The sequence below is a fragment of the Centroberyx affinis genome, unplaced genomic scaffold, assembly GCF_046629955.1.
Source record: "Centroberyx affinis isolate AG114_WGS23_722 - 3 ecotype Tasmania unplaced genomic scaffold, CSIRO-AGI_Caff_v1 ptg000677l_1, whole genome shotgun sequence".
NCBI classification, from domain to species: Eukaryota; Metazoa; Chordata; class Actinopteri; order Beryciformes; family Berycidae; genus Centroberyx; species Centroberyx affinis.
Window position 1 is genome coordinate 37,325 of NW_027279298.1, and position 14,546 is coordinate 51,870.

General features: G+C 40.8%; 1 protein-coding gene across 1 annotated transcript; it reads right to left on the minus strand.

Annotated features, from left to right (window-relative positions):
• Positions 1–1,211: 1,211 nt before the first annotated feature.
• LOC139643936 (prolactin-releasing peptide receptor) lies at positions 1,212–5,502 on the minus strand. The gene is made up of 4 exons (XM_071519252.1): positions 5,421–5,502; positions 3,044–3,533; positions 2,476–2,873; positions 1,212–1,439 (listed from the first exon to the last, which is right to left on the minus strand). The coding sequence occupies exons 2-4, from the start codon at positions 3,504–3,506 to the stop codon at positions 1,212–1,214; spliced, it is 1,089 nt and encodes a 362-aa protein (XP_071375353.1). The 5' UTR covers positions 3,507–3,533; positions 5,421–5,502.
• Between the last annotated feature and the right edge of the window lie 9,044 nt (positions 5,503–14,546).

A 14,546-nucleotide genomic window follows, 5' to 3' on the forward strand; every position in this document is an offset into this window, starting at 1 on the left:
TAAATAAATAAATAAATAAATAAGTAAATAAATAAATACAATTCTGCCCAGTAAAAAACACAAAAAATATTACTTTTTCATCACAAGTAATCAAAACTGTAACACATCAGGCTTACTTCTCTGGTGACTCTTTTAATAGAAGGCTCGCTAAATGATTGACTTGATTTCCAGGTCATGAGCAAACAAAGCAGCCATTAACCACACTTGATGGGAACTCAATGGGAAGTTTAGGCTAGCAAATTAGTGGTGATTGACACATTATGCACATTTAGCCTGGTGGCAGCAGAGTGGTGGTTTTCTGTTGCTTTACTTGCTCATGCTCTGAATATTAACTTGATCATTGTGTCAACTTTGTATTCCACACAGAGCCAAAGTACTGGGAAAACAGAATTTGGTCTGGATTATATTTTACTAACAGGAGTTTGAAGGCAACATATTAGCTGCAGGTTGCTTAAATTTCTGTTACACATATTCATCTTATTCATCCATGTCCACACATACAGGACACACCCTAGCGTGTATGCACAAACACACATGTACACAAATGACACACAAAGGTAGATAAAGGTAGATAATAAAGTAGCCTAAATAATAAGGAGAATAAGATATTTTAGATTGCGGGGATCACACTGTGTCTTTGTACAGCTCAGTTCAGAGTAGGGTTCAGAGTAGGGTCAACTCCCTGAAGTCAGACATTCACTACATCACTGCACCCCAGCCCTGGTTCCAGCTTCAGTTCCAGCCCCCAGCACTAATCATGTCAGCTACTCATTCACTCAGCCCAAGGCCACGGTAGTGTTTATGCCCTTAGCCCTGTTTAAACTGCAGGATCTGCTCAGCGTCTGCTCCAGAAGCTCTGCCGACATCCAAGACAAACACAGGGATCCCGAGGGATGACTTCATCTTCCCCATCACGCTAAACTACACCGTGGTCTGGATTCTGCCACTTCACTTTTTCTTCATTAGTGGCCTTATTTAGCACTGCCTCTGGTGAAACTGCGCAAAAGAGGTCCAAATGCCTTGATGTCCAACCCAAGCTGCTGGAGGAAGATGGAGAAATCTGAAATCTGTCCTAAAATAGGTGTTGGCCATCGACATCAGTGTTGGGGATGCAGGTTTTGGCTTGTGTTCCACCTGGTGGTGGAGTCGGGGCTGGGGCGGGGGTCTGCTTGTCAGGAGCTGCTACAGCGGATGGCAGGCACAGCAGGGGATCAGCCCCTGGATGTCCCCCTCTCCACCACCCCCCCCTGACGAGTGCGACAGGGACAGAGGTAGCCTTTCAGGTGCATGCGGACCTTGCTGTGCAGTGAGGCGTAGATAAAAGGGTTGTAACAGGCAGAGCTCATAGCCACCAAGTGACAGCAGACTTGTAAGACGTTCACGTAGCGCTTCCCTATGATGTTGAAGTCTGGGTCTAGGTCCAGCAACAGGTTCAGCACCTGCACAGCGACATGGGGATACTTGTAATTGCATACAATATGTAATACAGTCTTGACAATACATGCACCCAAAAATATTTCAGAAAGGCACTTGTTTGTTTGATTATATTTAGGTTGAGTGCTAATGCTGAATAGTAGTAACTTAGTGGTAACTTAACATTTAAAGTTCCATAATTTAAATATGCTTGCTGATAACCAGGTCTGCTCATCACCACAGCAAAAAAAAAAAACAAGGCTTCTTTCTCCATTAATATGATGAAATCCTGATCGAATCCCACCTCTTAGCATCTGCATGACTCATTATGGCCATAATGTGGGCTTTGTACGCACAATTACATAATGATGTGCAATTGTTTCTGTGGTTAATGATGTATATAATTAAATCATTCCATGGACAGTGAAGGCTTTACAGTCTTTCTCACTTCACTGCTGTTGAGTTTATGATTATGTCAATAGATGCCTATAGAAGACTTCAAACTTTATCTCCCTTCTTATCCTACCTTGAAACCATGGTCCTTCTCAATAAACACTGAATAGGCTAGGTAAGCAGTAAGGGACGATGGGAAGAGATGGTAACTGGACCGTAATGGCAAAGACAGACAGAAAGCAGTGAGGCCTCCAGGCACCGCCACCGCCTCCGAAAATCGGCTGCTTGCATAAAACGAAGGTAAAAGTAGCCTACTTGTTTTTTTTATTATTCTCTGCCATGGATCAATGGTGGCAGCGGTTTATCTACAAAGACACTGTTGTGTTTGCAGTGATTATTAGCTCCTCCAAGATGAGAATGTGGAACTAGGAACTAATGTTTGGCAAGGGGAAGAATCTACACGGCGGTTGTTTTACTCAAGTCTGATTGGATACTGTGCTGCGATTTTCTGCTGCCTTGGTGTTAAAGTTCACTGATTGCTCCACTCGCTTGCCCCTGCTGTCCCGCCTGGTGAAACCGCTTGCAGTGTGTCTTTACCATAAGGGACCAGCTACAAATTTCTTGTAGTTTGGCTTTATTTTTTGGTCTAACATAAGCTTTTTGACCCACCTGCAGCGGCAGCCAGCAGAGAGCGAAGGCCAGCACAGAGGCCACCAGCAGAGAGAAGGTCTTCTTCCTCCTTTGGCTCCAGCGGTGCTGGCTGTGGGTTGTCTCCCCAGGCAGCGCATGGCGTTTCAGGCTGACAGTGATGGCACAGTAGGATACACTGACCGACAGCAGCGGGATCATGTAGGAGGCTATAAGAATGAAGCAGGAGTAGAGCAGCCGCAGATGGCCGCTATTTGGCCAGAATTCCTCGCACACCACCAGGTCAATGCCAGTGGGTCGGAAATCCAGATAGCGCATGTGGAGTGATGGAGGGGCAGCCAGGGCCAGAGATAAAAGCCAGACACCCAGAGCCACTGCCCCACAACCCGACACTGAGATCCTCCTCCGTATCGGGTGAGCTGAGACAAGCAGAAAAAAAAGTGCAGACAGCTTATGAGAAAGCCCATCAAATTATTTCACACAATAAGCAAGAATGCATTATGACTTTTTATATATAGTTATGAAAATAACTGGGTTTACAGAACCTAAACAAATAATCACTATCGCTGAGGTCAAGTCCTGCTCCTACCCACGACGATGTAGCGGTCCACAGCAATGGCGGTGAGGGAAAGCACTGATGCAAAGACTGTGGCACATTGCAGCAAGTGGACCAGGTGGCAGAGAGGCCGTCCAAACGCCCAGCCGCGGCTATCAAAGGCGTAAGACGCCGTGAGTGGCACACAACTCAGACACATCAACAGGTCACCAGCCGCTAGGTTACCGATGAAAAAGTTGGTGGCATTGTGGAGCTTTTTGTCAGTCAAGATGCAGGCCAACAGGAAAGAGTTGCCAACACCAGCCACGGCTACTAAGAGGCAGTAGAGAGGCAGGAAGAGTGGCTTGAAGCGCAGAAGAAGCTCCATGCCTGAAAACATGTCCAGGGGGTCGGTGTGGTTGAGCCCTTGACTTTCGCTGCCTTCTAGTCTTTCTCGTCCTGATTCATGGCTGGTGTTAGTGGGGCCACTGAAATCCTCATCCATGAAGATATCCATCTCTAAGATCTCTCAGGCACACCTCCCCTATCATAAAAATAAGGGAGAGCATGATCAGCAATAAACAATAAAGATACAGTACATATTGAGCTAACATGACTGGGGTCATGTTTGCTACACAGTTGGCAGCCTCATTTAAAGGTCCAGTTGATCACTCCTTCTGCTATTACCATTTGTATAAATGATTCACATCTAGCTGATCAACTCTTTTAGCAGATAAACTACATAACAAGATGGATCCACTCCACTGATTCAATATGTGTACTGTAGCACATCAGTGGACTCTTTTTGAAGGAAATGTTTGAAAAATTCAGTTCTAAAGCTGTTACTAACCCTTACTGCCTTGGCAGCACTCTCCTGATTAGGGCTAGGCTCTCTCAGTGGCACTGCATCTTTTTATTTCAAATTTCATATGCATGAATGTGTATATTATATTATCAACAGCAGGGACATGTTTTCTGATCCAAGCTGGTCGCACGCTGTCCACTTTATCTGACGCCTTGGAAGAAATCCACCCTTGCCTGGTAACGCTGTTGCCATGGCCTTTGTGGAAGCCATCCAGACCCAGCAGCTAATTTCTGAGGCGTGATGAGAATTGAGAACCCTCAAAATGCAAAACAGGAAGGAGGACTTGTGCTATCTCACTCCCTCTCTCTCTCTCCCTCTCTCTCTCTCTCTCTCTCTCTCTCTCTCTCTCTCTTTCTTGCTTGTTTCTCCTTATATCACTCCCTCATTCTTTCTTTTCCCATCCTTCAACTCCACTGCCAGTTCCTAACCTTTTCTACTCACAATGACCACACAATATCAATCTTGGATTGCCATAACTCCAAGTCTCGTGAGACATTCAAAGAGAGCTGGCGGCAGAGGCTAGGCAAATACCAGGTCAAAGTTAATTATAAGCAGGTCTGATATAATGACTGTTTGAATTTGGTATGCATTAGGGGGGAAGTCTGCATATTAATTTATTTTCAGTGTTTTTCTCTGCCTGAATTGCAACACAAAAGTGATGCTGATTTTTAGTACAGAGTTTTCAATCAATGGCAATGTTTCAAGTTTTCAGAGAGAGGGAAAATTTAGTTAGTGGTCTATAGGTTTGGTTTATGTGCAATAGTGGGTACCTCTTTGCCACTTCATACTTCTCCCCAAAACCATTATTTGCTAAGTAAAAATTGATATGATACTGTATGAAACAGAATGAGATGGAAGTCTGGAACCTGCTACTGGGTGCTGTCTAGAAGATTTCAAAGTCAGTATACTGAAAGTTCACTTTTATAGTGAGAATGCGTCTTTTTCTCTACAGGGACAAGAGTCATCGACTTGGTGAATGCCATTCTCTCCTGCAGACCCTCTCATCAAGAGAGGTGAAAGCTATTCTGATGGGATTGTAACACAATTCTTAGAAATGCAAAAACATGCACACACACATAGGGGAGGTGTGCCTGAGATTGTATATGTATGTGTATACTGTATGTATGTAATGTATGTATGTATGTATGTATGTATGTATGTATGTACTGTATGTATGCATGCATGCATGTATGTATGTATGTGCGTATGTATATACAGTATGTATGCATGTATGTTGTATATATAGAGTATGTATATACTGTATATGTATGTTGTATTTGTATGTTGTATATGTTACACATAACTTACATACTGTAATTTCATGATTCATTTATCAAATACAAGCAAGTACACAAAACACATAGCAAGGGTAAAATCTCTCTTATACAGCATTTACTTGTGAATCGACAAACTGTAATTTTGTAACAGATTACAAAATAAAACTACTAATTAAACAATTAATATGCAACATTAATTTCTACTTTTCTTTTACAAGATATGGGAACAGGCATGCATGCATGTCTGTGCATGTGAATGTATGCAACGAATCGAAATTGAGTATCCTACCTGTGCTGATCTTTGAAATGTGAGGTATTGAGAATGTCCCTGTCTGATGGCTCCTCAGTTCTGCAAATCAGCTTCTTTTCTTGTCCATTCTTTGTCGTCTTTATTTTTCTTTACTCATTTTCTTTCTAGTTACAGATTTCAAATCTCTGGTTGGGAGTTTACACAGTAGCCTACAATGATATGGAGTCAGGCAGGGAGACCGCGTTCTCTCACTCAGCGGTGAGAGAGACAGAGAGAGAAAGAGAGAGGGAGAAAGAGAAGGACCCACATAACCTCTCTCCCTCAAATCCTCATAAACGGCCCCCTCCTTCTTTCTTTTTCATAAAGCCCTCCCACCCATTCTCCTTTATTTTCTGACATCAACACACATTCACACATCACAAACACACATACACACACCTACGCTGACGAACACACACCTTTGCATGTATCTGTCACATTCATATGAAGGTCTGGGCTGCAACCTATTATTTGCCCTCAGGGGAGAAGGCAACCTATTCTTTTGCTTTCATTCTGTATGAAAGCCTTCATTGCCTTTGGATTCTCCCATACCTGAACATGTTGAAATATTCAGAGGGTAGGGAGGAAGATGAGTAATCATGTGAAAGACGTAAGAAATCATCTTTGCTGCTCTTTCCAGGGTGAGGAGGAAGATGAAAACAACCATTTTTTTTAAAAAAAAGAAAGAAATGATTTTTACTGCCCTTTCCATCCAACCAGCCAGAGACACAGAATCCAGAAACACAGGCTAAGACACACACAGACACACACACACACACACACACGTACAATACATTTACTAGCCATCAACCTCTTCTAGTGAGGGTGTGAATCTGTCTAGTCCAGACGCCACACACTGTCACTCTACTACCAATTGATCTGCGTATTGCAATGGCTTTTCAGAGGAGCACAAGTGACAAATAGACAGCAGTTACCATGAATGCCGTTCCAAGTAATGTTCAAGCTGTGTCTTTCTCCTCTCCTTTTTTCTTTAATCTCTCTGCCGAGTAAAGGCTGCTCCTTATCACTGTTGTTGGAAGTGAGGAACTGACACTTGACAACAGACACTCGCTGCACAGGTCTTTTCCGACTGTTTCACGGATCAATTGGGAGACCAATTCAATACAAAATGGACCACTCAATAGAGTATACTGCCCAGCCAAAAGGTGACACCCATGAGAGCTGTGAGAGCAGAAAAAGCTGAGAAAAAGAGAGAGAGAGGGGGGAATCAGTAGATATAGATTACTATATTTTAGGGGAATTCTGCACAGCAGGGCATCTGTAAGATTTGAAAGAAAACTGTTGAGTGCTTGTCTGGCCACTGAGGAAAGCTTGCAAAGACAAGGAGATGAAAAAGGCATTCAAGTAATTTTCAGTCGGAGATTTCAAGGATGAATGGTAAAAAAAACAACAACAACAATTTAAAAAAAACTCCAAAACAAAACATATCAAAAGTATAAAAATGTAGCTCTGATTCCGTGAGGGGTAACATCAATTTCAAACATTTTCCTTCAACCAAATGATATAAACTTGATCTTTGCCCAGCCCTAAAAGTTAGATGTCTGATATACTTTAACTTGTTCTGAACAAGTGTTTGGTCTCTTGGACTTTGAATAATTATACTCACTGTGTGCAGCGTTCTGTGCTGATGTGTAAGTAAGCTTTCAGCATTTTGTTATCAAGGTGTAGCTCTGCATGTATTTAAGCTTGGTATCAGTGCGATACAGGTGTCTGTTTAATTTGCTGTCTGTGAAATCACTCAGGCAAAAACTATTTTCTGGAGGTACATTAATTGGTTGAGTGTGAGTATGTGTGTGTGTGTGTGTGTGTGTGTGTGTGTGTGTTTTCCTTTTTTATGTATATACTATGGATATATTTTTCATCTTTACACGTCTGTTGTGATTTGGTCTTGGGCTCAGTAAGACATTTATCTTCTACTTAGGTGTGTGTGTGCGTGCGTGTTTGTGTGTGTGACTGTGTGCGTGTGCGTGCGTGTGTGTGTGTGTGCGTGCGTGTGTGTGCGTGTGTGTGTGTTTTCCCAGTTCTGTACAAAAGCCAGGTCCGGCCTTATGGGAGTTCTAGATGGCACTGTAGATAAAAACAATACAAAACAAAACAAAACAAAACAGCCAAACACAAGAAGTCACCATCACTGCTCCCCTAGTTCCATCTCTCTTTTTATAATTCCTCCAGATCTAAATGCGACTCCTGATGCATACATACATATATATCACTGCTACATTTGCACCAAACACACATGCTCTTTCTCATGGTTTAATTTTCCACATATACAGCTGTGTTATCTTAAGACTGGGTTATGTCACAGTATAGTGAAATTTGATTTTTATTACCACTGAACTGTGATGTTTTGAGGGCGTAATAGCTCAGCACATCTGCCTTGCTAAATGTCACAGTCTGTCTAGTTTTTATTGGGATGTCTCAAAACAGATTATCATTATTATTATTCCACCGCTTTGGCCTGCATATGCCCGTATGACCACAAACAAGTGCCACCCTCCAGGATGCAATGCTGTAGAGACGGAGGGAGTTAGGGAAAGGGAGGAAGATAGAGAGGGAGAGATGCAGAGAGCGGGGTGAGGTGGCGATGTTGAGAGGGATATTGCTTGAAGTGAGGGATAAGGGATGTGGCTATTTGAGTGGGGGAACACACAGGACAAATGTATGGATTTTAGCAAAAAAAAACTTGAATCAAAGAGATGCAGTGGTAATGTGGAGACAAGATAATTGGTTGAAATGCAGGACTGTTAATGAGGAGAATTGGGAGAAGGCACAAGTAAGGACAGACAGCATTACAAAGACAGTGTATGTGTGAGAGTATGTGTATGTGAGGGAGAGAGAGAGAGAGAGAGAGAGAGAGAGAGAGAGAGTTAAGTAGGTACTATAAAGCACTACTAAGGGTTCTTTTTTTCGTGAATGAATGGTACACGACACAAAGCACAGTCAGCAGCACACAGTGTGGGCGCACAGGTGGCGGACACTTTTACATTTTGTAATTTCGTAGCATCTTCTGAATAGGATCTGTTTATGCTCGCATCGCTCTGTAAAGCACAGCTTGTGCCATGACCTGTTGACCTGGTCTGAGCAGTGTTTTACTGTGAGTTGTTAAGCACTGAGCATTGGTAGGCTATATAAGTATTAGGCAGATGACTACAGCTTAAGTAGATGAATAAAAATATTAAGTTACAATAGGTAGATGAAACCCTCTGTCTCAGAGGGTTTCATCTACAGAGTTAAGAATTTCATATAGACAGACAGAGTTACGAATGTAGATTTTACATATTTACCACTAAACTGGAACACAGCTTGTGATCACTAAAACAAAAAGCTGCAGACAACTCACCTTAACTGTGATTTAATTTCAATATATCAACACAAACAAACTTTAGTGTGACTACTTCCCCCCCCTCTCTCAAACAGCCAACAAGGCAAACCATTTGCCTACAACACGGCCAATCCCAATCGAAGTTGCTTGATTGACAGCCAATCATGATGGCCAGTCCCAAGGTTGATGACAGGTAAACATCACGGGCATCAGTAACTTTGCCCCCCCAAAAAAGACGACATGCACCAAACTTATAGAAGTGGTCACTATATAAGCTAGTGGCTCAATTAAGAAAACCTGTGTGCACCCGAAGAAATTGCCACTTCACCGGCACAAAGCACTGCCTTGAAAACAGAGCCCTAAAAAGTTAAATTCCTTGTCATTTTGTCACCATTTGAAACTTGGATGTCACTCTGATCATCATTACTCTGAAAAGTGAGAGACAGCAACCCACTGAGGTTGAAAATCCCCCGACACCAGATTCCGTTTCTCACTTGTGTCACTACCTCTGGCTCTCCTGTCTCTCGACTCCTCTCTCTCAACTGTCTTTCCACTGTCCTGCTTCTGTTAACCCTAACTACCTTCTCAGAGAGGTTTTCACACTCATATCTATTCTTTGACCTGACAAACTACAAAGATGACTTGAAATGGCCGGTTCAATTATAGCTCTTCTCGGTACCTGCTCTAACCCTGAAAGGGTGTGAGCTATTTGCAACAGAGCAGACCAAACACATACCACACATTTTGTCTTTAATTACTGCAGTGAAACTGAATTAAATTAAACTTAAAAAAAATATATTTTTTGTTCACACTATCTGTCTCTTTCAGATATGAGCGGTAGGCTAAATAAAAGCAAATTATTTTTGCTTAATTAAAACACCTTTGTTGATTTCTAACTCTGTCTCTTCATTTGGTATTCTCATCCCATCCCACATTCAATTAAGATAACAGACACATTTCTAATAATACCCCTGTTAATGAAATGACTTTCAGGCTTGTATCGTGTATCTATGCTGAGTAAGTCTGTGGGAAAACTGTGTGAAACTCATACATTTTTTTTATTAAACAAAATTACAAGACAGTATTAGATGATTTTATTAATGACAATAAATAATTTTATATATGCTCTTTATGTTTCTTTTTAAACTTCTTTAAGTTTGTTGACATTACTGATCTGCAAGTCTAACTTGCAGATCAGTATTCCTGTTATGGACTGATGATTCTCTGCACTGCCACAAGCTGCTATAGCTGACTTATATGGAGATTGTTATGTAATTTAATCATTTATTTGTTTATATATTTTATCTTTATTTAACCTTGGAGTAACATTGGGGCAGAGCCTCATTTTCAGTGGATTGAGTTACACAGCAATAGTTCAGACTCACAAAAGAGATAACAAATAAATATAAAAACTATGCAAAAACATTCACCTAAAACAATTACATTTAATCATGGTAAATCTGATTTTTAAAATGATCCAGGTTAACCAGTACAGGTTCAGTTTGCCCTGGAGATCATTCCATGTTTTTGGGGCACAGACTCTCTCAATAGGAGTATCTAATGTCCAAATCCAAATCTTTGGATTGGAGTAATAGGTGGTTTTAGCTCTGGAGAACATGCATTAGTCGTTTTAGCATTTTGCACAAGTTTTAGGTTTAGAGAGGTTGTTTAGGGGTTCTGCAGGCACTTTGAGGTTTCAATAGCCACTTGTATAGAACAATGTAAAACTGTCGTCTGCCTAAAGGCGGACATTACTATCTACTATTATTATAGCTGAAACAAAATTATTAATATAAACAGCTGTCAAGCAGGATTTAAGACTGTATATATTTTGTACATTTTGTACATTTTTTTTGTACATTTTGTATAAACAACATTGAGGAGGCTTTGTTACCCACCATCAGTTGAGGAGAATGAGAATTAATTAAAACTAAGTAGACTTCGACAGAATGCATTAGGACCAGACTTCTTTAAGGACATTACAACAAATGTGGCACTCCTTCAATAGGGGAAGATTCTTTGCAAGTGAGGTAAACTAACTCTCATTTAATGACACAAAGAACGTCTATGTGCTGTGTGGGTTATTTTTGCACCTGCAGAGGAAATGCACTTCCTTGCAACTAAAGCTGATAGACTCACAGTAGGGTGGAGAACATTAATCACTCAAGACTGTTCTCCACTTATGAACCTGAGCTTAAGTTGTTGTTCCATGAGCCTAACCGCAGGGATAGCTGCAGTATAGGCTGATGGTGTATGCAGATATGGCATTTTTCTAGTAACAGCTTAGGTGTTAGTAGTATAGGCCAAGGAGGGGGTTAAGCAGTATAATAGACTGCTGATGTTGTTTTTAAAGCAATTTAACATTTCAGAGCTAAAACCAATATGTGACAGACTACTTCAAAGTAAGGAATTATTAACCGTGTCAAAAGCTTTTTGAAAGATCAATAAATAGGGCAGCACAGTGCTGACCACTATCCAGGACAGATACGATATCATTCACAACCATGGCAGTGCCAGTGATAGTACTATGTCCAGCCCTGGACTTAGATTGAATGAATATTCTGTGCTAGAAAAACCTTAAATTGTTCATTTATTGAAGATTCCAGAATTTAAGCTATATTTTGCTTGTTAAGTACATTTATTCCTAAACTGTTTAAAATGTAAACCAAAGAGAGGGATCCCTGAGGGAAGAGCTAGGGCCCAGGCCTTATAACATGAGAGAAATGGTGCCAATAGCTCAGAGGTAAATCATGGACTAGAACTTTTTGCTTTCCTTAACTTGTTTAGTGGAGTGTGCTACAAAATAATTTAATGCCTCCTCGCTCTCAGGGATTTCAAGAGTGTAAGATAGATGACTTTGACAGATATCGTGAAGACAGGCTTATTCATGGAAATTCCTGGAATTTCTCTGAATTGTTTATGTACATTGTCAGAAACTGTACCTCGTTTTCTCAAAACTCTAAAAACAAATCAAATGCAAAACTCCACAAATCACAAAAGGAAACATTACATTCAAAACCATTATGACTTCTTAAAATTGAATTTGGCATTCAAATGATACACACATACCATCATATGAATATATCTTTCTAAGAACCAATTGCACACTGTTGTGCTCAATGACCTACCTATAGGCTTACAACTTCTTCATTTTCTATGTGAGAAATTATCACATTATTAGCCAAATACATAATCCAAATAAGGAAGCGAGCCACCAGAAACGGAAAAATGCGACCTAACCCTATGTGGAATCCTAATCCTATAAAAAAGCATAAAATAATGACATGGCTGTCAATGTTCAGGTATCCTATTTGTATAAGTTCAGGTATAGGTATCTATAGGTATAGGTTCAGGTATTGGCATCTTATAGGTTTCCTATACCTGAAGAAGCCATTGTTACCAAAACATATTGTGTGTCTGTATCTGTGTAGCCCTTCACAGCCGTCTCATTATTTTGGGCTTTTGTAAAACACAGAAAAAAATACTATGCAGTACATATACATTTCTATTGACACAATAGGAATACACAGCCTCGTAATTCCATATGATACATACTTGCTGTTTACAGTGCTATGGTCCACTTGCAATGGTGCATTCTATAGTACAGTAATCACTGAATACCGTATATACGTATGTTGTAGAAATAAAAGTAGCATATTGTAAACAGTAGCTTATTTACCTATTCATAGTATTCCCATGATGTCACATGTATTTCCTACCAATAATGGCGCTTTACAATACACATAGCTCATTGGCTATGTTTGTCATTTGAATCACCTGTTAATTTATTACAATCACCTGTTATTTTCCTACCAAGATCGCCGTGTGGTGATGTAACAGAATACTATGAATTCTCATTTTGAAAGTACAGGCAGAATGGAGGCTACAGAGAAGAGACTCAGGTTGGGCTGTACTCTCTGCCCAGCCTCCTTCATTATCAAACCATGGTCATTCACCACATGGTCGACCAAATGTGGCCCAGATCTCATCTGAGATGTTTGGTCTCCTCAGTCTTCCTCTTCCTCTTCCTCTATGTAACTTAGAATTGCAATCTGAGCGACAAGCAGAAAATGTGAGTTGTATTTCTGTATAATTGGTTTAAGGGTTTGGTAGATGAGTGTCAGCTTCTGTGTCTCAAGTTCCAGGGTTAGTGTGTAAACACTTGAGAAAGACTGTAACTGCAAAATTGGGTTGGGCATTTTTTAATCTTACATCTCTTATACATGCAATAGGGCATTCAAAATGTTTTTTTTTCTTCCATGTTAAGATCATATGTTTTGAGATATGATATAAGACATACTTTAGTGTCTCATTTAAGGTGCAAGTGCTGGATCTTTGTGAGTCTCTGTTTTCTTGTCTTCACCATCACTCTTGAAGTCATTTAGCCATTATGTTCTCAGTACACTTCAGTGCAGACTGTCACGCTGCAGCCAAATCACAGATTAGAGAGATAAGTCGCTCTGTGGTTCAGTGTACTCAGTGCCGCCTCCATTATCTGCATGTGTATCTGTTTGTGTTTGTGCGTGTGTGTGTGTGTGTGTTAACCTGTCTGCATCATACTATAAAGCAAGGAATCTCTGTCTGTATGTGTGTTTGGATGAGCGGTTCTCGAGAAAGCTGCAAGTAGCAATACCGGAGGCCAAGCAATCGGCCCGTTCCGAACAGGCATGTTTTGAATGGACACTGCACTAGTCTTGAATAATGGCACAATACCACAATACAATACATCTTGTTAGAGTGCATTCTGAGCTGCACCTTGTACCAAACCACATTGCCATTCTACTCATAATCGCAGCAAAGAAAACCCTCTCAGCTAATTACTTTAGCATCAACATTTATTCCTCCATCCAGATGGATCCATACTGCCTGACATATTTAGGGAAATTCCTGTTTGGCTGGCCATTACACCATAGCATAGTGAAGCGACCTGCCAGTTGTCATGGAATCCACTTATCTTCATGCTGGCCTGCAGACCTGTTGCTCATGGCATGCTGCTGTGTGTAATGCCTTGCTTTCTGTATCTGGCTGCCAGGCAGACTGGCACACACTGGGACTGTTCAGCAAAACAGACACAGCACAAACAGAAGGAGGTGGTGACTCATGGTGAAAAATAAACCTGAAAACACAGTGGAAGCTCTGGCTGTTCACGTTCCATCGCTAAATAGTTATTTCACTGTGTGAAAATAGGAGTTAAGAATCCCTCTTAACTCTTACACACAGATTGTGTGTAATGTTTTGGATACTGTACTCCCCTGGTGCTAATCGTTGTGGTCTCCTTCTCCTGATTTCTGAAGCATCACTGCAGATCTTTTTCCTAAGATCATTCACTGCAGGGGACTGTTTTGCTGATTTCATTCAACTTTGAATTGGACGACAGTTGTGGATGTGTGGGGGTTTAATTGGGTATAGGTGAGTGTGTGTGTGTGTGTGTGTGTGTGCTCATGTACCACTGTGCAGTTATGTGTTTCGCTATACAGATGTCTTGTCTCTCTTCCAGTATATAATGTGTGCTGTAATGTTAGCGCAATGATGATAATCATGTTATTCCGCAAGTGGACGGAAGAAAGCCAAAGAAATTAGGGGACAGAATTAGATTTTTTGAAAGGGAATGTTATTATGTGTACTGATAAAAATAACTAACTGTTGCATGTTGATTCATGTAATTCATATATAATAGAGCTAATCTGGCAAACAAAAATGGAGGAAGGAAATAGATGTGATTATTTTAGCCTAGTGTTGTGTTAGCCTAGTGTTGCAGCCAAAAATCACAAAAAAAAATGCTT